Below are 27,302 nucleotides of genomic sequence, written 5' to 3'. Positions count from 1 at the left end.
TGTGATTTCTTGATGACGTTATGCTGGCTATATTAACTCACCAAACAGTCTAACAAAGATTTGTAATAATTTCATAATTTTGTTTCATTATCCACAGAGAAAAAAAAAAGTGGATGAAGATTCACTCATTAGTATGTAGATCCTGGAGAGATGGTACAAATGGACAATATACTGAACAGAGAATTTAATGGAAAGAGCAAGGGATTGCCTTCTGTAAATTATAAAGGGGTCATAAAGAGTTGAACATGACTGAAAAACAACTATACAATGATCCTTAAATTTTCATTCCTTGGCTTGTTTTCCAGGATATTTATTTTTTTGTAGGAAGTACCTTACATTTTTTTAATCATGTTCTTTGATAGTTATTAAAAAGTTATCCATAGAATCAAAGTATATAAAAATCTACTTAATCTCATTCAATGATCAAATGAAGTAATATATGTAAAGTACTTTAAAGACTGCAAGGTGCTATTCTCTAAGAGGAAAAAAAAATAGCTATCCTTTGCTATATCGTGGTTCACTTATTGTGGCTTCACAGCATTGTGGGTTTAAAAAAATGTAATTGTGTATCACAGAGTTTTTGTTATATGGAAGAATTTTATGGATTAAGACTGTACTGTACACAATGGAAATACAGTATATGCCACTATTACTTGCTCAAGTTTGCTAATGTGATATTGCACATGGCACACTATTGGCTGATGGAATGTAAGGCAACCAACCACAATGCTATGTTCTGTATCCTGGGCACTAATTGGCTCAGTGACTATACTTTGCATATTTTCACCTATGGGGGATCTCTGGAACATAACTCCTGTGAAAGGTGAGGGACAACTATATTCATAGGACTAGAACAGCAGTCTCCTAATAAATGAATTATTTAAACACAGATATTTTTTATTACCTATTATTTTTTTTAAACCCTTACCTTCCGTCTTGGAGTCAATACTGTGTATTGGTTCCAAGGCAGAAGAATGGTAAGGGCTAGACAATGGGGGTCAAGTGACTTGCCCAGGGTCACACAGCTAGGAAATGGCTGAGGCCAGATTTGAACCTAGGACCTCCCATCTCTAGGCCTGGTTCTCAATCCACTGAGCTACCCAGCTGCCCCCTACCTATTGTCTTAAAAATAAAATTGTATTTTTTTTTTTAAGCTCTAACACCAACTATAAAAACTAGCACAGGCCCATGGGCATATTGAATGTCAAAACATTAAGGCAGACTGTGAGAAAAGAATGGAATCCAAAAGATTCTCAATATCTGGTTATCAGAGCCAATATATCCAAGTCAAATAACAGAATTTGCTAATTTAATCACTAACTTTTAGTAATATGTGTTCCCACCAATACTGTTGCACCAAGATGTTAAAAAGAAAATTAATGCTTTGAATTTTATTTCATTTCTCACTTTATCATGTAGGTACTAATGAGCAGTAGTGTTCAAATGCTAGGAAATAGAAAACAAGGAGAACAAGAAACCTAAACAATTAAATGCTTGATTAAGCAAGGATTAGCCTTATACAATTTCCAAGCTACTGATGTTTATTGTTAAATTATAAATGTAGGATATATATATATATATATATATATATGAATGAGATTGGGGGCAGGCTTAGAGATGGGAGGTCCTAGGTTCAAATCTGGCCTCAGATACTTCCCAGCTGTGTACCCCATTGCTTAGCCCGTACCACATTTCTGCCTTGGATCCAATACACAGTTTGATTCTAAGGGGGAAGGGGGCTTAAAATACACCCACCCATGATTAAAGCATTTGCTTTTGAAAGGACTAGGATATAACTATAAAGAGAATGGCTTTAAATATGGCTTGTAAACGAATTCCAAAATCTCACTTTCCCCAAAAAGCTTTACAATACCCATCTGAAAAGACCTTCATTTCACCCAGAGAAGAAATTTCCAGTGAACCCTGATCTCTACCCAATTATGTTTTTATCCTTGCTTTTTACTTCTAAAATGCATATATGTGCAATCCACACTTATTAAACACAACTTAAATTCCTTTTGGTGCAATGCTTTTATTCTTAACCTCTAGGTCCTATACATACTGTGTCTGTTTCTTAGTGTTTTTAATAAAGTGTTTATAGCTGTCAATAACTATGTTTCTATCAACATACTATATTAAATTAGGCACTTTATAAAGTATCCTCTAATTTCAATTCCCATACTCTCCTCACGTGACCATTATTAGATCTCAGCTACACAGAGTAATCATTATAAGCTTGATCTGTTCTCTCTCATACACACATGTTCTACCTCTATGATCTGGAATGTTGAAATTCCAATTTTTAATCATAATATATTTACACCTCTCCATCTGGCTCATGCACTCTAAAACCAAATTAATCATGGGCCTCAATTACTTCACTGATTATTCTTCTTCTAAATTCATCATCACTCTAAACCTCAATTGTTTCATCAGTCTTGATCATATGATTCCAATTCCAACTATCGGTTTTGTCTTGCCCACTTGTCTCTTCTTACTCATACCTTTCCAAATCTCAACTACTATTCAAGGGTGGTGAAATGCCATTGAAGAAGTCATATAATCAGGCTAACTGGGTCCACTATGAATTTATCTAATTTAATTTGCTGCATGACAATCCTAACAAATTCTTTCTCAAGCTTCCCATAACAGTTCCCAATGTCCTTTCTGATTTCTAAACGATTTCAATGACTTAGCAGAGGACTTTACCTAATAATTTACTGAGAAAAATAAGAGGCCACTTGGCATGAGCTAACAAATTCTCTCATTCCACAATGCAAAACATCTCACTCTCTTTCCTTCTTTGCAAAGAAGAGGCAATTCTCATCCTTACTAAGGCTTTATCTGGCTCTTCTTTACTGTTATCCCCTGATCCCATACTCCAAGAATTTGTCTCTTCGGTATATTTCCTAATCTACTTATCTAGGTCTCCCTCATCCTTCAAAAAAAAAAAGAGCTTTTCACCAGATAACATCTTCCTTTCTTTCATATTTTGTCATATAACCCTCCTTTCCTTTCACAGCCCAAACTACTAGAAATACTTTTCTAGTATTCTTGCTGCCACTTAGCCAGCCTTTCTTCACTTTTCAGGCCCTGCAAACCTATTAAGCATTTATGAAGTGCCTACTATGTGCCAGGCACTATGCTAAGTGCTTCAGACCCAATTAACAACAATAAAAAGTCAGTCTCTGCCCTCAAGGAGTTTACAATCTAATAGGGAAGGGGAGGGGGAGAAGAAGCCAAGACAGAAAAGGAGGCAGGAAATCAAAGGGTGAGGAGAAGAAGCAGCAAACACCAGGATCAGGGCATCTTGTTCTATGAAGCTGAAACTTCAAAGCAAAGCACCAGATGCAAAACCACTAGTGGTCACCAATTATTTTTTAAATACTAGGTCTGAATTCATTTTTAAAGTCTTTATCCTTCTTGTCCTCTTTTGTTCAATGCCTTCTCTTGGATGTGCTCTTTAGATTTTTTTGTTATTTTCCTTTTCTGATTCTTCTTCCTTATTTCTGATCAATCCTTTTTTAAAAAATTTGCCATATAGCATATCTTAATGATAAAGATTTAAAAACATAAATGGTGTCCACTTGAAATCTTATGTACTTAACATTTTTCAATTAATACTATCTATTCATTACCAATAATAGGCATATTAATACTAGCCCTACTCTACACAAAGGTAATACAATTAAATACTATTAAAAAACCAAATAAACCCTACTGTACAATACTGCTTTTGGGTTCCAAGGCAGAAGAGTGCTAAGAGCTAGGAAATGGGGGTTAAGTGACTTGCCCAGGGTCACACAGCTGGGAAGTGTCTGAGGCCAGATTTGAACCTAGGACCACCTATCTCTAGGCCTGGCTCTCAATCCACTGAGCTATCCAGCTGCCCCCTGAAATACTATTAAAAAACAAAAACACAAAAACCTTACCTTCCATCTTGGAGTCAATACTGTGTATTGGTTCCAAGGCAGAAGAGTGGTAAGGTCCAGGCAAGTGTCAAGTGACTTGCCCAGGGTCGCACAGCTGGGAAGTATCTGAGGCCAGATTTGAACCCAGGACCTCTGGTCTCTGGGAGCAAAGGCTTGTGGGGGTTGTCATCCTGGGCCTGACTCTTAATCCACTGAGCCACCCAGCTGCCCCCAATACTATCTTTTATAAAGGAAGATGGTGATGTTTTCACCACTTCTCTCTGGCAGTGATCCACTGCTAAATTTTAATGAAGAACAGCACTGTTATATAGCAATAAATTAAAATGAAAGTGTTTGTAACCCTGAGGTTTCATTTCACACCTGGAAAATAGGCAGAAATAGCAAAAAACTGCTAAAGCCAAAAGCTAGGGTGGAATGATAGGCACATGAATACCTTAGTGGAGCTGTGAAATGGTACAACTATTTTGGAAAACAATATAGAATTATGTAAAAATTGATGAAAATATCCACAACCTTTGAACCAGATATTCCAATAATAGTCACCAATAAGAAGAAAGTCCCCACATGCACCAAAACATTTATAGTAACACTTTTTGTGATCGTGTAAAAAATACTCGAATACAGGATGACAACCCCCACAAGCCTTTGCTCCACTTCCCCAAAATGCTTTGTAATCTCATGGGAATTCTGAGGTGGGCAGAGATCAAGGAAGGATTTAAGCTGGCGGCAAAGGTTTTTGGCCTCTTCTGGACTTCTGTTTTGGAGCAGATGCATCTCTTCTGTGATGTGAGGTTATCTGGCCTAGGCACGTGTTTTTTCTTATTCTGTATTTTCTTTAATCTTTAACCTTTAATAAACCTCTAAAAAAATATAATACTCCTTGCAGAGAGAAACTAATTTCTACCTGCCTCAGTCTCCCCATATTCCTAAATTTTAATCTTTACAGTTTGGCGACCATGAAGGGATGAGAACTTCTCAATTTTTTTTACCCTAGATAATGATTTTTTAAAAGCCAAATTTCTCCAAGATGCTCTTTAGAAAACTATCTTGATCAGCTCCTGCCTGCGGCCCTCTCCTGCTTCTGCAGCCTCTCACCTGGTGCCCAAGCTCCTGGCCCTGCTTGTCTTTTTTTTTTTACCCCCCCCCCCCCAATGTTGATCAGCTCCTGCCTGCTGCCGCCATCCGCTTCGGACAGCCGCTTCTCCCAGTCCCACCCCGGCTGCCTGCTCCGCTCGGCCCTGCTTGTCTGCTCTCTGGCTCCGGCCCAGCGGACTTTCTCTCGCTCACCTGGCCCACCTGATTCAAGCAAGATTGTAATCATCTGACAACCTGCCTGCCCAACAAACCCAGATCCTTGGTGGGTAACAAAACGAAGGTGGGGGTGGGGTGTATTGACTCCACATGGGTGGCCTGGGGCAGGAGGAGGGATCATATCAGGGGAGAGGGGAAAGGGAGAGGAGAAGAAACAAGATTTTTCAAACAGACTTTTAAGCAATGGGCTGTTTAAAAGGATACCTTTTGACTGTTCTGGTAATTTCGTTGATTTCAACTGCGTGCCAGAAGAAAGATTCAGCCCAAAGATTCAACTTTGAATTTACAAATGGATGGCTCAGGGAACTGAGAACATGGTCCTGGGTTAAAATCTGGCCTCAGATACTCCCCAGCTGTGGGTCCTTGAGCAGACCCCTTAACCCCCATTGCCTAGCCCTTACTACTCTGCCTTCTGATAATAGACATTTAAATGGATAAACACACCTAAGGAACTTTGAAGAGACTAAAGGCTATATTCTAAGGCATTTCAGACTCCAATGGTTTATAAAAATCTCTGTAGCCTATTGCATTTTTTGTTATGGTTTAACTTTGTGATTTTAAGTTCATATATTACTGGATTCAATATTATTCTCCTTGAACTGAAGGTTGATTGATTTGATTTTAAGGGTTTTTTAAATATGATTTTTGTAATTTTTTTTTCACAATCTGGTTATTTTTGCCTCCCCCTACCATGAGGTAAGGCCAATAGTAGCTGAAGTGAAATACATTTTATAAACCCCAACCTTCCTACATCTCAGGGCAGTTGTATCCCCCTAAAAGCCTCCAAAAGGAGCACCCCTTTATTTACTCTTCAGCTCACTACTTTACTTGTACCAGAATGATATCTAGATTTCTTGATTATGTTCTTAACCCAAGATGAGTTTTACTTTGTTTAAAAAAATAGGTTTTATTCACCAAGGTTGAAAGATTGCTATGTTTGTTAAAATTGTGACAAATGTCCATCAATTCATAGGTTTTAAAAATGCCATACAGCAACTTATGTGAAATGTGAAAGTGTGTTTGTTTGCTATTGTAATTGATTGAGCTATTGAGAATTTTGGGGATATTGATAACTACATATTTGTACTACTGTATTTTTAAAAATGAAAAATTGTTAACCTTGTTCAATTCATCTGCCTTCTACTCACAGTGGTCATGGCCAGATATTAAGAGGAAATGGATCTCATTTTTTTGGTGAGAAAGCCTTGCATTTTATATTTTCTTAGCTGACACAGAGTGTCAATGATTATAAGCTATATTTTTGACTTTTTAAAGCTCTTTTATTATTATATTTTTCTTGCATGTGCAATATACTTTTTCAGTTTTTTAAAATTATTTTTTCTCTCCTTTTTATATTTGAAGCACGGGTCACCAGCATTAAGATTTTCTTTAACTTTTTGACTTTTCAGTGCTACAAGTTTGAAATACATTTGCTAATGCATATCCCAAAAAAGCTTGTGACTATAAAAACGATGCCACTAATTATTTAAATAAATTATGGGAATTTGCTTAATGATTCTGTCTGATTCCAGGATAAGATATACACAAAAGAGCCACTGCATAGTGCCAATAGAGCATAAGGTCAAAGAGACCAACCAATCCTGGTGAAATTGATGTCACTTTGAGCCTAGACAAAGAGGACGTGTTTGGGGTTCGAGGTTGCGGCTGTTTAACATGTGTTAAAAGCAGGTCTTCCTTGTTCCACATTCTACCAAGTACCTCAAACTTGGCTCCCGGAACCTTGGCTTATATACTCTGGTCCCCTTTTCTGCCTCTCATAGTGTGGTAACTTTCTGTAGTCCTGGCTACTGACTGGGTAAATGCATCATTGCTTAGATCATTTTAATTGGGCCCTGATTCAAGGACCTGTTATAGATTTATTTTTCTTTTACTTGGAATTTTTACACATAAGACTTTGATAGTCTATATTTTCATCCAGAAATTTTTCTTTTCTTTTGGATCTTTCTGATGTCTTTTTAATATCTCTTGCCAATTGATTCATATACCTCATACCTCAGCCATGCATCGCTAAGTGATCCTTTTTTTTTTTTTAAATCACCCTCTTAACGGGGGGAATATAAAAAAATATCATTATTTAAATTGCAAAGTTTAAATTCCTTTTGAGAAGAATTTTAGGTAAAGAAGATGCTACCTCTCTGAATCCAGAACTGAACTATTGGAGAAGCCACCATGAAGAAGCCTCCAGACCACAAGTTGCACAAAATTGAACTTTGGGTGTGGTTGATTGAACATTTATTTGTATCTGTACTTTCATGCCAAAGGGGACTGCCCCCCCAACTGGCTTTTTGTCAATGCATTCAGCAATTATTGGGTTTGTTTGTTTTTTTCCTCTCTTATCATCAAATTATTGTAATCTTTAAATTGATTGTTTTCATGATCCTTTGGGAAAAAAATTAATTTTTTTTTGCAAACGATCAAATGGAGGAATGTAAAAAATAGACTCGAATACAGGACTACAATCCCCACAAGCCTTTGCTCCACTTCCCCAAAATGCTTTGTAACCTCATGGGAATTCTGAGGTGGGCCGAGATCGAGGAAGGATTTAAGCTGGTGGCAAAGGTTTTTGGCCTCTTCTGGACTTCTGTTTTGGAGCAGATGCATCTCTTCTGTGATGTGAGGTTATCTGGCCTAGGCACATGTTTTTTCTTATTCTGTATTTTCTTTAATCTTTAATAAACCTCTAAAAAAAAATATAATACTCCTTGCAGAGAGAAACTAATTTCTACCTGCCTCAGTCTCCCCATATTCCTAAATTTTAATCTTTATAATAGCCAAGAATTGGAAGCAAAGCATATACCCACTGATTGGTGAATGGCTAAACAAACTATGGTACTTGTAACTGAATACTAGTGTGCTGCAAGAAGTGATGTGTGATGAATATAGAACAGTATGGAAAGACCTTTAGGAAGGGATACAAAGTGAAGTAAGCAGAGCCAAGAAAACAATATATGCAGTAACTATAACATAAAGGGAAAGAATAATATTCCTCCCCTCCCCCATCAAAGGTGAATCCAACAAAATTATAAAGATTCAGCAGGACTGGAATAAAGAGATGTGAGGATATGAAAATTCATCTGTTCATGGAGGTGGGAGGTCCACCAGTGTTACAATCTGTACATTTTAGGACTTTTTCAGTGTATGAAGTCAATTGTGTTGACTTTTTTTTATTCTCTAAAAAGTACTACTTGTTATATGAGTTGGTTAGGGAGAGATACTTGGGATAACTGATGATCTAAAAAAGACCTCAAAAACGTATGTTAATAAAACCAACATATCATTGATTCATTTTTCTAATTTATTCTGCTTTCCTCTTTTATGGATAAGTTCATTCCATTCACAATCATGCTTACGTTATTTCCCTTTGTCACCTGTTACTTTCTCCTCTTTGCCCTTTCTTTACAAAAAAGGTGACAGGGGGCAGCTGGGTGACTCAGTGGATTGAGTCAGGCCCAGAGACGGGAGGTCCTGGGTTCAAATCTAGCCCCAGACACTTCCCAGCTGTGTGACCCTGGGCAAGTTGCTTAGCTCCCATTGCCTAGCCTTTATCACTCTTCTGCCTTGGAGCCAATCTTCTGCCACAGTATTGACTCCAAGACGGAAGGTAAGGGTTTATAAAAAAACAAACAAATAAGGTGACAGAAGAGAGGGACTATGGCCAATACCTATGATCTTAGCAATGGCCTGTTGCTTACGCCTTGGCTTTTCTTTTGTCCTACCTGACAACTCATGATAGCAGATTTTTATACTTTCTTCCCTTTTCTCTCCTTCATGTCCCTTCTTCTAATATTTGAGTTTGTTATTCTTATGGTCATTTCCTTATCTACCTTGCTTGCTGGCATGTGAGTGTGTGTATATGTGTTCATTCAATTTTCCTTCATCCTATTCAGATGAAAGTGAAGCTCATGAGACATTCACTCACCCCACACATCTCCATGACTACATACTCGTCATATCACACACCTCTATTAAGCAGTGATTTTCCTTCCCTTCTTTTCCAATACAACACCCATTTTGGGTTCCTAGCCTAGTATCATTAAATAGTGTTAAAATGGAACACAAACACCCACAGGTGGTTTACCTTTGTCTATGATCCTTAAAGACATTAGGTTTCTAAGAAGACATATTTCTTATCCTAATATTAACATGTGAGTCATTCATTTCTACATATTACCTTTCAATGTTTGCTCTCTGACACAGTTTACTTTTACCATTATATCCCCACTGTCTTTCCTCTCAAATTCTAAAACATCTTTAGATTACGCTTTGATATCCAGGGTTTCTCACAGGGTCAGAGAAGGGTTGTTTTAATAGCTTAAAACTGAATTTTGGGGACACTGCATGCTTACAATATACTCTGTGTGCTCTTGACTCCATGATCTTCTAGTTCCTTTAGACCCTGTTTAATTGATTGCTCCATCTTATTTTCTTTAATTATCAGAATTTTCCTCTTTACTGATAGTTCCTTCCCTCAAGGAGAAGGTATCCAGTTCATCTAGGTTCAGGATATTTGTATCTTTATAAAAAAAATTATTGAGGGGGCAGCTGGGTAGTTCAGTGCATTAAACCAAGCCTAAAGATGGGAGGTCCTAGATTCAAATCTGACCTCAAAATCTTCCTAACTGTTTGATCCTGAGCAAGTCACTTAAATACCATTGACTAGCCTTTACAAAAAATTATTTTGACCACAGGACAATCTAAAGCTATCTTTTCTTTTCTCATGGTATACCACAAAGGCCTATATTTGATGACTTCACTTTCTCATCACACATTTATCCTCCAACACTCTATCCAGCATTAGACCCTATACCGACATTACTCTCTTGAAATGACATTAGGTTCAACTTTGTCTGAACTGTAAATCTTATGTAGAGAACAACTTCCTTTATTTCTATGATACCAATCTCTCTATGGTCATTCCTTGCCCTCCCCAATAGCCTACTGGACATATCTGCTTGAACATATATGTTTAACACTTCAAACAGAAAATGGTCAGATCATAACAAAAAGGGTACAGGGACATAAAGTCAGAGGATAGGAGTTTAAATTCAGATTTTGCTACTATCTGTTATGATTGTGGCAAATCTTTGAATTTCTATGTGCCTCAGTTTCTCCATATGTCAAAGATGTAGGGATAAATGGCTCTATGATCCATCCCTTCTAACCTAAACCCTATGATTCTTTGATCTTCCTGCAAAATGTACACCTCTTGATTTACCCATTTCTGCTCAAGCATACCACTATTAATTACTGAGATTTTCAACTCTTCTGAATATTTTGCTTAGTGACTCGATACTACCAGAATAAAATATAAAATTCCTACTTGGCTTTTAAAGTACTCCATTCCTACCTTTCCAAACAGTTTCCTTACTTTCCCCACCTCCCATACTGTGCTTCCTTGCTTCTGCTCACACAAGATACTCCATCTCTTGACTGAGTATTTTCATTGGCTGTCCCATCATGCCTAGAATTCTCTTGCCCCTCCTCACCTCCATACCTTCTGACTTCATTTAAGTCCAAGCAAACATTCTCCCCTCTACAAGAAGCTCCTACAGATCCCCCTTAATGCTAGTAGTGCCTTACCTTTGTTGGTTATCTCTTATTCTTGTTAGTGCAAATGTTCGTACATTATCTCCCTCATTAGACCGTTAATTAAAAACCGCAAAAGTGCCACATTTCTAAGCCATATGGTTTTGGACATTTTAAAAATTATCTTGGTTCTCCCCTAAACTATAATTTATGGACTTCATGTTACATAGGAAGAAATAGATGATAGCCATGGGTGAACAAAACAACTTACCAAAAAGGAAGTACTACAAGAAGGATAAAACAATAGGCTAGTGCTAGCTTAGAGCTAAATCACACAAGAATTCAATCTAAGGTCATTTCTGCAACCCATCAAAGGGGAATTTAATGATAATGTGGCTTCTATAAGGCAGGGTCACGAAATTCATAGCTTAGTGAAACTCTAGGAAAATATTGCTAGGACCAAAAGAATAAAGTTTGTACTAAATATTCAAATTCAAGACTCTTTTATATTTATATGTATTTAATAAAAACTAATCTGAAGACAGTATTTTTTAAAAAAAGTACCTCTTCTGGAAGAGCAGTGTGTTGTATGTCTGAAGTTGCAAGCAGTAAAACTGGAGCAAAGGAGGGAATATTCTGTAACAATGTGGTAAAAGTAGCTTTAAGTGTTAATCCAACTGTTTCCCACCATAAGTGGATATGAGGAACATAGACTATACTTGGAGCTGTCCTCTTGGCTTCACGGATCACCTAATAGGGGAAAAAAAGAGATAATTTTTAATTAGAGAGAAAGCATATTTGAAATGTGTTTAACCTTCCAGATAAACCCTTAAACTACAAAATCTTTATTTTTAAAGAAGCATTTCTTCCAATAAATTCACATGCAACCTCAAATTCTGTCAAGTCTCATTATATAATGTCTTCAATTGCTGTCAAGATAATAATGAATTTGATAGGAAATTTTAGAGAAAAAAAATATTTTCATTAAAGTCTTTTAATTCAGTTAGTTTAAAAGCTCTACAATAAGGTCAACTTTAATAGATCTTTTTTTAAAATTTAAGATATAAAGATGGAAATTAGAAAGAACAAAATATATTAATTATTATAGATAGCATCCATAATGCTTTATTACAAAGCATTTTACTTATGCTATCTCATTTTATCTTTATTATAACAATTTGAGAGAAATACTATAATCATCTCCACTTTAAACGAGGAAACTAAGGCTGAAAAGTAGCTTACCCAGGGTCACATAGCTACTGTCTAAGCCAGGATTAGATATTAAGTCTTCCTAACTAACTCCAACTCCAACACTATTTACTGTACCTCCTTGATGCCTGCTATACTAAAGATTTATTTATATGTTTAAAAAAAAAACAACACTTTTTTTTTGTTGCTAATACGGAACTACCTGAGCACATGTTTCCTCAGGTGATGTGGTACTGACTCCAAAAAGAACAGGAAGGTCCAAGGTATATACTGTAAACTTTTCCAAAGCATGAATCACAGCTGGTGCCAAGTGAGAACTCTGCCCAAATCCTGGCTCTCCTACTATCAAGATTCTTGGTCGAAAAGATGTAGGCTGGTGATAAGCATTTCTAAAATGACAGTGAATGTATTAAATAAAAAAACAAAACAAAACCCAAATACTTCTGTAAATGTTCAAAAACAATTCTCTACATATGTCTGAACATTTATAATTCAAAGGCGTAACCAGTTAGCCCACCTTAACAAATATCATTGCTTAATTATTAAAAAACAAAACAACCCGACATAGTAGTTTAATGGCAGTACTTTTTAAGTTCTTGTATAAATTCTGACAACCTAACTGTACACATTTCCTACCAGCAGCTAAAAAATAACAAAAGTATATATGACGGATGATATAAAACAAATTTAAATGAACAAATGCAATTTCATTCAAACATAGTAACAAATAGAAATCTTTGTTTAAAATATATTACGCTTCATCATTAAACTCATCAGGTACTTAAGAGTCAAATACCAAAGATTTCCATTAATTTCAAGTCTCAGAAATAAAAAGTGTATCCTTAACCCCATCCCCCATACCTATTGAGATGAAGGAAATTACTATTTTCTTTTGTTTTACTGAAGGGTTTCTGAGAAAGTCCATTTTCATACACTGAGAGAACTTCATCATCACTATATGCCAAATCACTTTCTAGAAGAGGCCCAGGAACATCTACAAAACAAAAAATCACATCGCATATATTAGTAATTTTGTTGGGTAAATTTCAATAGATGATAAAGGAGACAGTTATTTAGACCAGAGGTTCAACTGAAAAATTCTAAAATTGTTTTGCATTAAAAATGTAAAAAAAATAAAATATCTTGTAATCCCCCACTGCCTAGCCTTTACCTGCTCTTCTGCCTTAGAACCAATACACAGTGCTGATTCTAAGACAGAAGGTAAGGGTTTTAAAAAACCAAATATATAAAAATGAGCTGATGCACGAGAAACAGAAAAATTCGTAACAATTTTTCAAGGAAAACCCCCCTAATTTTTTTTATGAAGGCAACAGTGACAAATTATGTGTGAAAATTTATCACAAACTTTCAATTTGATAGGCCAAAGTTAAGTTTGTGGAAATAACAAATATTTCACAATTTGGGGGTATAATAATATATTCCTAAAAAAAACCCAGCATTCTTACAAATAACATTTTAAAAACAAATTATAATTTGAAAAGCTCTATAATGGCTAAGTAAAAATTGTTTAAAAAAAAGAGCAGAAAGGAATGAATTTCAATCGTCACTTAGTTTAAATCATACCCACAAGGTGTTTTTAACCTGATAAAGTGTTCACACAGTCTCTGCTTGAAGACCTTCAATGAAGGGAAACCTACTACCTTCAGAGGTATTCTATTCTACTTCCAGACAACTACTTCTTAGGAAGTTCTTCCTAACATCAAGATTAAATTTGTTTTTTTGCAAACTTTCCCCCATTGCCTTCTACAGACAAATATGAACCAAATTCTTATTTCAAAGCATATAGCTTTTTATCATTTCAATAGCTCTTAAGACTTCTCTAGACTAAACATTTCCATTTCCTTCAAACCAATGATATGACATGGTCTCAAGGTCTTTCAAATGCAAGTAAAAGCGTTGTTTATTGGGAGAGTTTATACCTGATTTTGGTCCTTTATTTGCACCAAGTTCTGCATGTGGAAACACTCTTTGTATGGCCCCTAAGATCTTATGGACAGTGCTTTCAAGGAGAGGTTTCACAATAGGAGACAATGCCTGTCCAGGTGATGTCACAGCTCTTTGAGAAGCTGGTATTATCTTCTGCATAGCTACTACAAAATCCTTAGCTGAGATATTAATTGATGAAAGATCCAACTGTAGCTTCTCACTACTTGTATATATCTGAGGGTAACGTCTACGTAGAGCACACAAAGCAGCTTCAGAACATATGGACTTAATATCTGCACCACAGTATCCTATTAAAAAAAGAAAAGAATGCTATCATGAAAGGAGAATTAAAAAAAGCTTAAGGCAGTTCAATATTGCAGTAAAAAGCTTTAAGCAAAAAAAGGATTTACCCATTCTCCCAGAAGACAGGTATAGGGACAATCAGGAGAAAAGGTCTAATTTAGTGTACTAATGAGGTAAATGTAAAGCCCAATAAGGCAGATGACTTATCCAAAGTCATGCATATATAGTGATATGAAAACCAATGTTGATGAGACAAGGAACAAAATGATAAATTGTCTGAGGTTGTAGTCTCACAAATTCAAATTTGAAATTCAATAATCTATCCTGTACTATATTAAAAAATTAAAGGGTAAATTATAACTATAAGGAAATTCCCACTATTAATTCAGAGTAGGAAAAGCTAAAATAAAAAACTACTCTACATTATAATGTATTAAGTACTGCAGGCCTGGGTTCATATTTTACCCTAGAAACTTCTTTAGCTGTATGACCATGGGTAACCCCCATTGCCTAGCTTTTACCTGCTCTTCTGCCTTAGAACCAATACACAAGAATAGATTCTAGGACAGAAGGAAAGGGTGGGGAAGAAAAGTATTGTAGTAGTACTCCTTAAAAAAACGTTTACCAACACATTTTTCTGCAAGTTCTTCAAGAAATATATCCAATGGTTTGGGATTCCAATCTCTTGTGTGAATCTTTAGAATTTCTTTCCGAGCCTATAAATAAAATCATTCTTTAAAAATTTTTACAAGACAACATTACTTTTCCAACTACCTTTTGACCGCCAGACATTTTAGAATGGATTTTTTAAAAATGAAGAATATTAACTGATGGTTAAAGTTGAAGAAATGAAATCAAAGTGAGAAAAAGAGGCTAGGTATCATTTGCATTTATAAGTTTGTAATACACAAGCTTACTCTCTAGTGCTTAATGTCTAAAAGTATGATTTTTCAAATTGACACTTGTATTCATTTTCTCTCTCTTCAGGAGAAATTTAGAATTTAAGAAGCTCATTTTCATTTTTAAATGGTATTTATGAAGCTAATGTACTAGTTATCAATATCCCGGAGTGAACATTATAAAATTATTTTTAGGGGAGCATTAATTTTTAATCATTTATTTGCTTTGTCCCCAGGCAATATATAAATATATTTAAAGATAGTTTGTTGGGTTCATTGACTGTTTATAAAAGTCATTAAATGACTAATTATGCCTATGTCCCAATCCAAACAAATAAAGATTAATTAGAATCATAGGATTTTAGAGATAAAGAGAATGAAATTTAAACTCTTTATTTCATAGATAAGAAAACTGAAAAAAAAAGTTTACCATTTTTTTCTAGAAAATTTTAAATAATTCAATTATATAAATTTCTCTTGTTATTGCAAAATCTACTGACCTTAATTAAGGACATTCTCTCTCACAGTTTTTAATGACTTCTGCACCTGATTCAACAATTCAAAATCCTTGTCATCATTTTGGGCAAAATTCAGTCATGACTCCATTCTAAGTTCTTAAACCTCCACCATTTCAGCTACTCAACAATATAGCTACACTTTAACTTCAACCAGAATGACACCATTTCAGGTTACTAAAATTTAGAATCCTCTCAGACAATATAACCTCATGTCTTTCTTCCTCTCCTATTCCCCTTTAATTCCACTGAATTAATCATCAGTTGGTTGCTAAACTTCCCTTCTTTCGTCTACCACATGCAGCTCCTTTATGCTGATTTATCACATTTCTCACAACTATTCCCCCCTCCCCCACCCCCAAGTCCTCATCTATCAGCAATTTCTCTAATTACCTTGCCTTTTTATTTTCTTGAGTGAGGTAGAGGGGATGTCCAGACCTATGCTTTCATGTATGGAAACTCCCAGTTTGGAAATTCCTTCTACCAAGGTAGATTAGCAACTCATGCGTAATTTATGAATTGCCTGGTATTGAGAAATCAAATAATACATAGTCACAAATCAAAACCTGAGCTTTTCTGGACTCTTAAGGGTAGTGTTTTTTACCACCAAACCACACTATTGACATTACAATGTTGCTCTTAATTTGAACTTTCAAATTAATATTAAAACTGGCACACTATATATTTGGAAAATCATTTACTGTTAGAATCATGTTTTTCAGGTATGTATCATATGCGAACATTTGTGTACATGTCTATTTGGGAAGTAAGAGGAAATCTATCTGGGTGTTGGAAAGATAGAAGTTAATGTTACATTGAAAAAAATTTACCAAAGTGAAATAAAATTAATGTTAAATTCTTACATCTTTATCGGGTAAACTAAAAAGGAATTCTCTGTCAAATCGGCCAGGTCTTCGTAAAGCAGGGTCAATAGAATCCAATCTATTGGTAGCTCCAATCACAACAATTTCTCCTCTACTATCCAGTCCATCCATAAGTGCTAATAAGGTAGATACAATAGAACTTTAAAAAAAAAAAAGAGAGACAAAAATTTAGTTTGATGAAAGTGAAATATTTATTAAAATTGTATGAAATTCCACCTAACAAGCTTTCAGTTACTTCTTTCTTTTTTACTAGAATAGTTTCTGTTGAATTGATGTTGAGTAAAAAATATAATTACATTAAAAGAAAAATGATTTTTAAATGTTTAATAAAATATAAGTAAATTTTTTCTGGGTGGGGTGGGGTGGGGGTGGGAGAGGTAAGGCGGAGGAGACGACACCAAAAACATTTGTGAAACACATTTCCCTCCCTTGATATGACGAAAATACAATCATTGCTAACAGAGAACAGCCATGGTCTCAGTAAGTCATAAATAGAAACAACAATGTTATAAAAACAAAGATACAACTATAAACATCTATTTAAAATATTAAAGAGCATTTGACCAGCAGGGAGGAACTAGTTCTGGCTCTGCTATTAATAAACTATGTGATACCTGGCAAATTACCTATATGGTCCAGAAAACAAGTCAAAGCAAGAGAAATTAAAAATCACTGGACTTTGTACCATCTCACAACTATCAGATTGGGCAATATGACAGGAAAGTAAAGTGATAAATGTTGGAGGGGTTGTGGCAAAATGAGGACACTAATACATTGCCGGTAAAGTTGTCAACTGATCCAACCATTTAGAGAGCAATTTGGAACTATGCCTAAGAGGCTTTAAAACTGTTCACATCCTTTGTTCCTGTAATACCACTACTGAGTTTGTAACCCAAAGAGATTATAAAAATGGGTAAAGGACCCATTTGTTAAAAAATATTTATAGCACCTCTTTTTGTAGTGGCAAAGAATTAGAAATTGAGGGGATATCCATCAATTGGGGAAAGGTTGAACAAACTGTGGTATATGATGGTGATGGAATTCTATTGTGCTATAAGAAATGATAAGCAGTATTTCAGAAAAAAGTTGGAAAGATCTATATGAACTGACACAGATATAGAGACAAATAAACAGAACCAGTAGAACATTGCACACACTAAGAGCAATATTATATGATGATTCAACTTTTCTTAGCTATTCTCAGCAATACAATGACCCAGGACAATTCTAAAGGCTTGTGACAAAGAATGCTATCCACCTGCAGAGGAAGAACTGTTGGGAGCCAGATGCAGATCAAAGCATATTATTTTCCAAATTTGTTTATTTACTGCTTTATTTTGGGGGTTATGGTTTTATAGGATTATTCTCTTACAACAATGACCAATACAGAAGGAAGCATATTTTGTGTAATAATACATGTACAATCCAGATCAAATTGCTTACCATCTCACAGAGGAGGTAGAGAAAAGGAGAAAGTAACTAGGGAGGCTATAATTTCAAAAAACATGTTGAAAATTGTTATTCCATGTAACAGGGAAAATAAAATATCTTTGTATTAAAATAAAATCACTGGACTTTGAAAATTGTGATTAAAAAATAAAAAAAACAAAGCCTGGATATTACACTTTAAGCAAAAAATACTATGAGTGTGAATCCAGACCAAAGAAAATGTCTTTCACTTTCTTAATTTTTTTTAAATTCAAATTTCTTTCCACAAAAGGATTAATATGGAAAAATATTTGATGTGATTGCACATGTAAAAACTATATGAGATTGCTTATCATCTCAACAGGGAAAGAAAGAGGAAGAAGAGAATTCAAAACTCAATATTATTTGGAAAATGTTGGAAGCTGTTTTACATGTAATGGGGGGGGGGTAGTTTTAAAAAATTCTATGACAATCAGAAAGCATTTCAAGTTAAGCATGTAGGGCACGGAAAACTTAAAAAATTTCTACTAAAAATAAGAGATCTTCTAATACAATATTGCAAAAGATAGAGGCTTACAAACAAAAATATCTTACCCAGCTGAGTAAAACCCCAGAGGGTAAAAATAGGCCTTTAATGAAATAGATAACTTTCAAAAAATATTTGATGAAAATATTCAGAGCTGAATAGAGATTTGAAAATACAAAAGATCTAGGGAGATCAAGAAAGGAAATTTTACCGTAACCATACCTATAAGAAGTCTCTATTCAGCTATGGTGTTTTCATCAATATTCTTAGAAAAATGAGGGTGTGGTACTATCATTTAATAGGTGGAAATGAAAGAATTGTCCTTTAATATTTCAAATGGTTTCACCAGGGAATTAAATAAGAAAAACAATTTCTGTGGGAGAAACAATTCTGTTCTGGGGTTTTGAAGGAAAAGGAATGGAAGGATAAAAGAAGGAATACAGTAAAATAGAAATGAGATAGAAGGGGTGGGACTTACTATGTTATAATTGAGGTGAACAAGAAGAACATACAAACACAGAGGAAGAGACAGGGAGTGTTATTAAGATAGGAGGATAATACAGGGCAAGGTGTAGTCAGATTCAAAACAAACATCCTGTTGGGATTAAAATGAGTAAAGAAAACTAGAATCTAAGAATATTTCTTAGATTGCAATTAAGACAACTAAGGAATAGATGGAAAAAAACCTGTAGTATGTGAATTTAATATTATTGTATTTTAAGATATGGTCAAAGACACAAACATTTCATAGCACATACATCAAAATAAAAGTAAAAATGGATACTTGAATTAGAAATAAAGGGTAGAAATTAGAGGAACATAAAAAAGTTTGTCAGGGGAAAATTTAGGAACAAATAAAACAGAGAACACGAAAGGGATAATTTGATTATATTAGATTAAAAAGGTTTTGGATAGACAAAATACAACCATGATTAGAAGAAAAATAAATTTGGGGAAAAAATTATAGTAAGTTTCTCTGACAAAGGTTTCATCTCTCAAATAAATCAAGAACACACTTGAAATATGGCCAAAAGATTTTATCAAGCAGTTCTCAGAACAAGAAATTAAAACAATCTTTATAATCATATTTTAAAAAATGCTCCAAATCACTACTGACTAGGGAAACATATATCAAAACAACTAAGAGAACAATAACACACCTCACACCTATCATATTGACTAACATGACCAAAAATGAAAATGATAAATGTAGGGGATGTGCAAAAATTAGCACATTAATACACTGTGGAAATATGAACCAATAAAACCATTCTGGATAGCAACATGGAACCATGCTCAAAGGCCCATAAAAATGCATAGAGTCAAGAGTACTACTACTGGGTCTATATCCCCAAAAGATTAGAAAGGAGTTATCTGTACAAATATATTTTTGGTTCTTTTTTTTTTTAAACCCTTACCTTCCATCTTGGAATCAATACTGTGTATTAATTCCAAGGCAGAAGAGTGGTATGGGCTAGGCAATGGGGGTTAAGTGACTTGCCCAAGGTCACCCAGCTGGGAAGTGTCTGAGGTCACATTTGAACCTAGGACCTCCCATCTCTGGGCCTGGCTCTCAATCCACTGAGCCACCCAGCTGCCCCTGGTTGTTTTTGTAATGGCAAAGAATTAGAAACTGATGGGCTGCCCATAACTTGGGAAATGGACAAACAAGTTGTTATACATGGTTGTAATAGTGTACTATTGTGCCATAAGAAACAATGAACAGGAGTTCAGAAAAACTAAATATACAAAAAAATTATACAATGATCAACTGTGAAGGACTAAACTTATCAACAAAGGAAGTTTTCAAGGTATTCACAAGGGACCCATAATGAAAAATGCTATCTGCAGACAAAGAAAGAACTGTTGGTGTCTGATTGCAGGTCAAATGAGCAATGAGAAAATGAGCAATATGGAAAGATGCATAGCCTTAAAGCACTGGTATAACCTACACTAGATTATTTACTGCCTTTGGGGCAAGGAAGTAGTCAATCAAATCCTAAAATGTCAGTCAACAATTGTCAAAAATTGTTGACATTTAACTGGGAGGGAAAAAAACCCAAAACCAAACCAACCAACAACTCACAACCAATAAAGGGAAAAAATTGGTCAGAGAGATTTCAGATGATTCTGAGAACTATGAACTGAAGCAGAATCAGGAGAATGTCTACAAGAATAACAATATTGTAAAGAAAAAAAAAACTTTGAAAGACTCAAGAACTCAATAAGATATAATTTAGAGAAAAGCAAATCAAAACAACTCTGAGGTATCACTTCACATCTATCAGATTAGCTAACATGACAGCAAAGAAAAGTAATGCATGTTGGAGGGGATGTGGCAAAATTGGGACACTAATGCACTGCTGGTGAAGTTGTGAATTGATCCAACCATTCTGGATGGCAGTTTGGAACTATGCCCAAAGGGCTTTAAAAAGACTGTCTGCCTTTTGGTCCAGTTATAGCACTGCTTGGGTGTATAGTCCAGAGATCATAAGGGAAAACACTTGTACAAAAATTTTTATAGGGGGCAGCTGGGTAGCTCAGTGGATTGAGAGCCAGGCCCAGAGATGGGAGGTCCTAGGTTCAAATCTGGCTGCAAGACACTTCTCAGCTGTGTGACCCTGGGCAAGTCACTTGACCCCCATTATCTAGCCCTTACACTCTTCTGCCTTGGAACCAATACACAGTATTGATTCCAAGACTGAAGGTAAGGGTTAAAAAAAAAATTATAGCCATACTCTTTTTGGTGGTGAAAAACTGGAAAATGAGGGGATGCCCTCTGACTGGGGAATGGCCGAACAAATTGTGGTATCTATTGGTGATGGAATACTATTGTGCTCAAAGGAATAATGAACTGGAACAACCTCCAGGAATTCATGCAGAGTGAAAGGAGCAGAACCAGGAGAACACAGTAGAGAGACTGATACTGTGGGCACAATTGAACATAATGGTCTTCTCTACTAGCAGTAATACAATGATCCAGGGCAATTCTGAGGGACTTATGAGAAAGAACACTATCCATATCCAGAGAAAGAACTATGGGAGTAGAAACACAAGAAAAACAACTGCTTGATCACATGGGTTGATAGGGATATGATTGGGGACATAGATGCTCAATGATCACCTTAGTGCAATTATCAATAATATAGAAATAGGTCTTGATCAACAACACATATAAAACTAGTGGAATTGCGTGGCAGCTACAGGGGGTGGAGGGGCATGGCAGGTAAAGAACATGAATCATGAAACAACAACAACAAAAAAAGAACTCGATACAACGACCAATCACGTCTCCAGGGGGACTGCGATGAGGCATAGTGTTACTTCACTCCTGATAAAACTGATGGATAACAAAGTGCAGAAAGATATTTTTGGACAGGACTACACTGTGGGTTTGCTTTTCTTGACTATGCTTATTTGTCACAAGTGTTTTTTCTCTCGTTTTTTTCAATTTTTAATTGGGTGGAACAGGAGGAAAACAGGAAAGAGTAATGCCAAAAAATAAGAAACCATTGTAGTATTTTTTAAAATGCAAAGAAGAGATCAGACAAGCAAAGCATTTGAAAAGTAACAAGGATTTTTTTGTGAATGTACATTTTTTTTTTAAACCCTTACCTTCCGTCTTGGAGTCAATACTGTGTATTGGCTCCAAGGCAGAAGAGTGGTAAGGGTAGGCAATGGGGGTCAAGTGACTTGCCCAGGGTCACACAGCTGGGAAGTGTCTGAGGCCAGATTTGAAGTGAATGTACATTTTAAAAAGATAGTTGAATAAAAGAGAAACTCATGGTTCCATATAGAATAATCTTTTGTCTTCTATTGTTTATGTACAAATACTCTTTGGATATTGGCTTTGAAGTTCAAAAAATTTCCAACCCCCCAAAAGCGAATAATTTGAGTGGAAATCCTACAGTTACAAAAATATAGTGAATGAATATATCTTACTGCTTTTGGACATTACCAAACTGGAAATATGACAATCAAATAAGGTGAGATTTGATGGAATTCATTAGGTACTGCAACAGAGTACTAATGTAGACACTGATCTCTACAGAGGTTGAATGTGGAAAGGTCCTTCTATAAAAAACCTACCTGTGAATTTGATCTTGTCTGCTTGATCGAACAGGAGCCAGACCATCAATTTCATCAAAGAAAATGATTGAAGGACGCATTTGATAAGCCTAGAAGGCAAATTCAGTATTGCTGGTGTCATCACAAATATGAGGAATATATACATTTAATCTCTATTTTAGCTAAATTTCTGTTCTTGCTTTTAATTAACTTAGCAGTGCATAACCGTACAAATCAAATTAAAATTCAAGAGCTTAATGTGTAGGTAATGAATTACAGATACATGTTCAATTTTATATGCATCAAAGTAAAAAAATCTAATACAGGCTATTATTGTCTTCAAATAAACTTTGTTATATCTTCATTTGAATATTAAAAGTATTCTATTAAATATTTATCCAATTTTAATGATAGTGGAAAAGCAATCTTTCCCTCCCAAAAGATGTAGTAACAGTATTGGGGATATAGATTAACTTAATTTTCTTACCTGATCAAATAACAAACGTAGTTGTCGTTCAGATTCCCCTACCCATTTACTCAAACAATCAGCGCCTTTCCTCATAAAAAAAGCTACTCTTTTATCACCTTGACTGCATTCATTGGCAAGTGCTCGGGCAACAAGCGTCTTTCCAGTCCCAGGAGGGCCATAGAACAAACATCCCCTGTAAAACAGTACTATTTTAAATGTCCTATAAATCATAAGAAAAACTCATTTAATTATTTAATGAACAAGCAAATTATCAAAGAATTACAACTCAAATTCCATGAGTATTCACTGCATTTTATATACTTATAAATCAATTTGTTAGTCTGCAAAGATTCTTTAATGTAAGGGACCTTATGATTTCATCTCTATAATTTTAAGGAACCATAACTTACTAAACATACATTGTTAAACTTTGCAGAATTATACATTCATGATTAAGCTTTCCTGAGAACAAAAATTTTATATATATATTTCACATCCATAGCAATTGAATGGAAATGGAGATAAGTTGTATAGGAATAAAAAGTACAACAACTAAGTATTATCACCTTGATGATATGAAACCACAAATTTCAGAAGAGTAGACCAAAATTTTGTTAGAAACTAAAGCACATAAATAAGAATACACTGCATGGATTTTCAGATTTTTTTTTCAATGTACTGAACAGTTATACTGATTATTTTCATCTTTTTTTGTCTTTAAACTTTGATTTTAAGTGATGGCTCTCTATAAAGGGGAAGAGAAAAGGTTACTGGGGAGGAAATTATGATAAAAAAAGGAATAGTCACTAGGAAATGTAGCAGGGCCTTAAAATTCAAAACAAATGAATTGATGGGGGAATTCTATGTATATAATTTATTTAAATTTTAGCAAAGCATATGATTAAATCTCATACTCTTCTTTTTTTTAAAAACCCTTACCTTCCGTCTTGGAGTCAATACTGTGTATTGGCTCCAAGGCAGAAGAGTGGTAAGGGCTAGGCAATGGGGGTCAAGTGACTTGCCCAGGGTCACACAGCTAGGAAGTGGCTGAGGTCAGATTTGAACCTAGGACCTCCCATCTTTGGGCCTGGCTCTCAATCCACTGAGCTACCCAGCTGCCCCCTCATACTCTTCTTATAGAGAAATTAAAGCGACGGATTAGACAACTATAATCAAACAAACTCATAACTAGACAGATGGCCAGATTAAAAGGACAGTTGTTTATGGTTCAATGTCAACATGGTAGGAGACCTCCAGTGTAATTCCTCACGGATTTGTGCTTGTTTTTATGTCATCTAGCATTTTTAACATTGATAAATGTTTACAGATTACTAGCTATGACCTCTGTCTCAGTTTCTTCATCTGCAAAATGGCAATAATAGCACCTATCTTCTAAGGTTGTGACAATGAAATTAGATAATATTTGTAAGTGCTTTGCAAATCTGAAAGTATTATGGAAATGGTAGCTATTACTATGACATAAAGGGAAAAGAGCTAGATGACCAAGATCAGAGCACTAAACTAACTGTAAAGTGAAATTTAAGAGGAAATAATGCAAAATCATGTCTTTGGTTATCCCCCCAAATAAATATCACAAGTAAAATACGTGGGAGGCAAGGTTAGAAGCAGGTATTCTTAAAAAGATCTGGGGGTTTGCAGATTCTCTATTAGTCAGCAATGAAACATAACAGTCAAGAAAGTAAGCATTTAATTTATTAAGCACTTATGTGGCAGGCACTGTGCTAAATTGACAAAGAGATAAACTTGGACTCCAAGAAGCTATAGCAACTCAGAAAAAGAAAGCTGAAAAAGAGGGGGAAGAAGACAGAGGGTACTTCAAGTGTGTGAAATTCAACAAAGCTTTCTAGGGTAAAGAAGCTTCTGAGGCATTCTAGAGATAATCTGGAGGTGTCAAGAGGAGTACAGCCAGAGAAAAATAAACATAAATACTATAGGTATAAATTCAGTAGCCAGGGGAAACATGTGGCCCAAGTCATAGGGAGGGTTCATCAATTTAGAAGTAGAAGGAGTTAAAGTCAAATTTAATCCACGTCCTTCACTTAACCCAGAAGCGACTGAGGCTCAGGAAAAGTTAAGTAAGCTGCCAAAGTCACCCAGGAAATAAGAAACAGAACCAGGCTCTTTCTATTGTTCTATACACCACCTCTCCAATGAGACAACAGATTCTATCACAGAGATGGCCTCAGGCTGGGAGTTTTAGAACAGTTGTTCATGTTAAGGAAGCTCTAGCAGAGCAAGTTATTTCAAGCTCAGAAAAATATTACAGAAAATATGGGCATCATTAAGTTTTAATTTATCTCATTCCTCTAGGCCTTAGCATTGTTTCAATAGAAGTTTACGATCTTTTTTGGCAATGACTATATAATAATGTAGTTTTCTTTACCTTAAAAACACAAGCTATACACATTACCTTGGTGGCTGAATTTTAAATCTTTCAAAGACTTCTGGATAAAGCAATGGAAAGACCACCATCTCTTTTAGAGCTGCAATATGATTTGAAAGACCACCAACACTATCAAATCGTACCTAAAAAAGGAAAAAGTTCAGCAGTTAAATATACCCAAATTTTTAAAAAATTGAAACAAGACATTAAAACTCACTATCTCAAAAAAATCACTTACAAGTCCTAATATGTAAATAGTTCAGTAGCCGATAGTGTACAACTAAACACGACAGACAATCATAAAAGTTTAAATTGGTTTCTAGAAAAATTCTGCCTTTTAAAAAAAATAAATCTGTATTCTATGTGCAGAGGCTAACCAAAACCAGGATTTCTAGTCAGTTCAGCTGCCTGTTTTGGAAATGTCCATTTGTTTTAACATGACAGATACATTGGGTAGCATTTTGAGTATAACTCTTTTTTCAATATGCTTCTGGCTGATTTTTTTTGAAAACCAGTGAGAAAAATCGCACCACTTCACTATAATAATCCTTCTAACCTTTGTCCAGGCAAAGAGACATATTTATTGTCTAACTTCTGGACAGTAGAACTATAGGCAAGGAAGGAATGGCCTGTACCACCATCACCCTATATCTGCCCGTGACACAGCTTTGCTGTAGCATGTCCAACTTGCAACCCAAATTATAGAACACAGACACTTTTATTGTAGTGTTTATGAATTTCTTAATCATTTAAGAAATCTAAAACTGTGCTCTTTCTAAAATTAGGTAATCTAAAAAAAGTGTCACTGAAAAAGTTTTTGAGCATCATGCCATACTCCTATTTCCCTCATGAACTCTTTTTATTGCATGATTTTGTGTAGTTCTTTCTGGGAACATAAGTTTTATTATAGAAGAACTATTTCTGTACACATTGCATTTGACATTTACCGAAGAATCTATTTGCATTGGATCAACATCAGCCAAGCTTGCACCGATTTTCATTCGATCTTTATGAATCCCTTTTAATTCATCTTTTCGAAAATTCAATGGGAGGCATCTATTGTAAAAAACAAAACAAAACAAAAAACCAGCAATGTACCAATAAAAAATTACTGTTAGATGACAAAAAGATTTTTAAACTATCCAAGAGTACAATACTTTAAAAATAGAATCTTAATAATTGAATTCCTTTACTATTAGAGTTTTGATATAAAAAAAAAGAACAAAACTTTTTGCTTTGAAATACAAAACTGAATAGGGAGAAAGCTTACATTTTGTCAATTTAGTTAAATCAACCATGTGATGTACAAATTATCTTTAACTGCAAATTTAATACAACTTAACATTTACTCAGCACCTTCTGTAGTCAATTTCCCCATCCTGTCCCTCGCTTCCTACTTTAACTTGGAAATGGAATAAGCTACTATTTTTAAAATACTCCATGAAGCAGGTTATTAGTTAAAACTTTGTTTTTAGAAATCTTCTCAACTGGAAAAATAATATTGAGGTGTCAATGAAGCTGTAATTGAGCAGATTAGATTTGGTGCCACAGAACTAGAGTGATAAAAAATCAGGATGAGAATTAACAAGGGCATGAAAGTCACAATTTATAACAGTTTTGAAAATACTGAGAATTAATCAAAGTGTACTCTAATCTCCTAGGAGAAAATGAGAAAAATACAAACCTACATACATTTCATGATGAGATATCCTAACTTTTGATTGGTTCTCTTCTATAAAAGGGGGGGTTAATTGATCAGGAATTTTCATTTTCAAAGAGGACTAATGATATTGAAAGAGTATGATTTCTGAATGAACTAGACTTACACGAGGCAGAATTTTACAAAGTCCTCAGCCTTAC

At 35.1% G+C, this 27,302-nt stretch overlaps 1 protein-coding gene across 4 annotated transcripts in view; it reads right to left on the bottom strand.

Annotated features, from left to right (window-relative positions):
* The window catches only part of ATAD2 (ATPase family AAA domain containing 2), a 77,116-nt gene that overhangs the window by 25,857 nt on the left and 23,957 nt on the right, over nucleotides 1–27,302 (bottom strand). For 3 of the 4 annotated variants that reach the window (XR_008917509.1, XM_016431878.2, XM_056823120.1), the window contains exons 10-19: nucleotides 26,390–26,498; nucleotides 25,470–25,585; nucleotides 23,057–23,231; nucleotides 22,591–22,679; nucleotides 16,527–16,686; nucleotides 14,875–14,965; nucleotides 13,940–14,254; nucleotides 12,861–12,993; nucleotides 12,199–12,388; nucleotides 11,355–11,540 (exon numbers count right to left, since the gene is read on the bottom strand). Coding sequence is in view for 3 of the 4 variants with exons in the window: in XM_016431878.2 (XP_016287364.1) it covers nucleotides 11,355–11,540; nucleotides 12,199–12,388; nucleotides 12,861–12,993; nucleotides 13,940–14,254; nucleotides 14,875–14,965; nucleotides 16,527–16,686; nucleotides 22,591–22,679; nucleotides 23,057–23,231; nucleotides 25,470–25,585; nucleotides 26,390–26,498 (1,564 nt within the window). In the remaining variant the exon portion in view is untranslated. The remainder of the gene's footprint in view (nucleotides 1–11,354; nucleotides 11,541–12,198; nucleotides 12,389–12,860; nucleotides 12,994–13,939; nucleotides 14,255–14,874; nucleotides 14,966–16,526; nucleotides 16,687–22,590; nucleotides 22,680–23,056; nucleotides 23,232–25,469; nucleotides 25,586–26,389; nucleotides 26,499–27,302) is intronic. The other variant, XM_016431879.2, reaches the window with a different exon arrangement.

This window comes from Monodelphis domestica, chromosome 3, assembly GCF_027887165.1.
Source record: "Monodelphis domestica isolate mMonDom1 chromosome 3, mMonDom1.pri, whole genome shotgun sequence".
NCBI classification, from domain to species: domain Eukaryota; kingdom Metazoa; phylum Chordata; class Mammalia; order Didelphimorphia; family Didelphidae; genus Monodelphis; species Monodelphis domestica.
The sequence above is the reverse complement of the archived record's forward strand: the minus strand, read 5'-3'. Positions and strand labels throughout refer to the sequence as shown.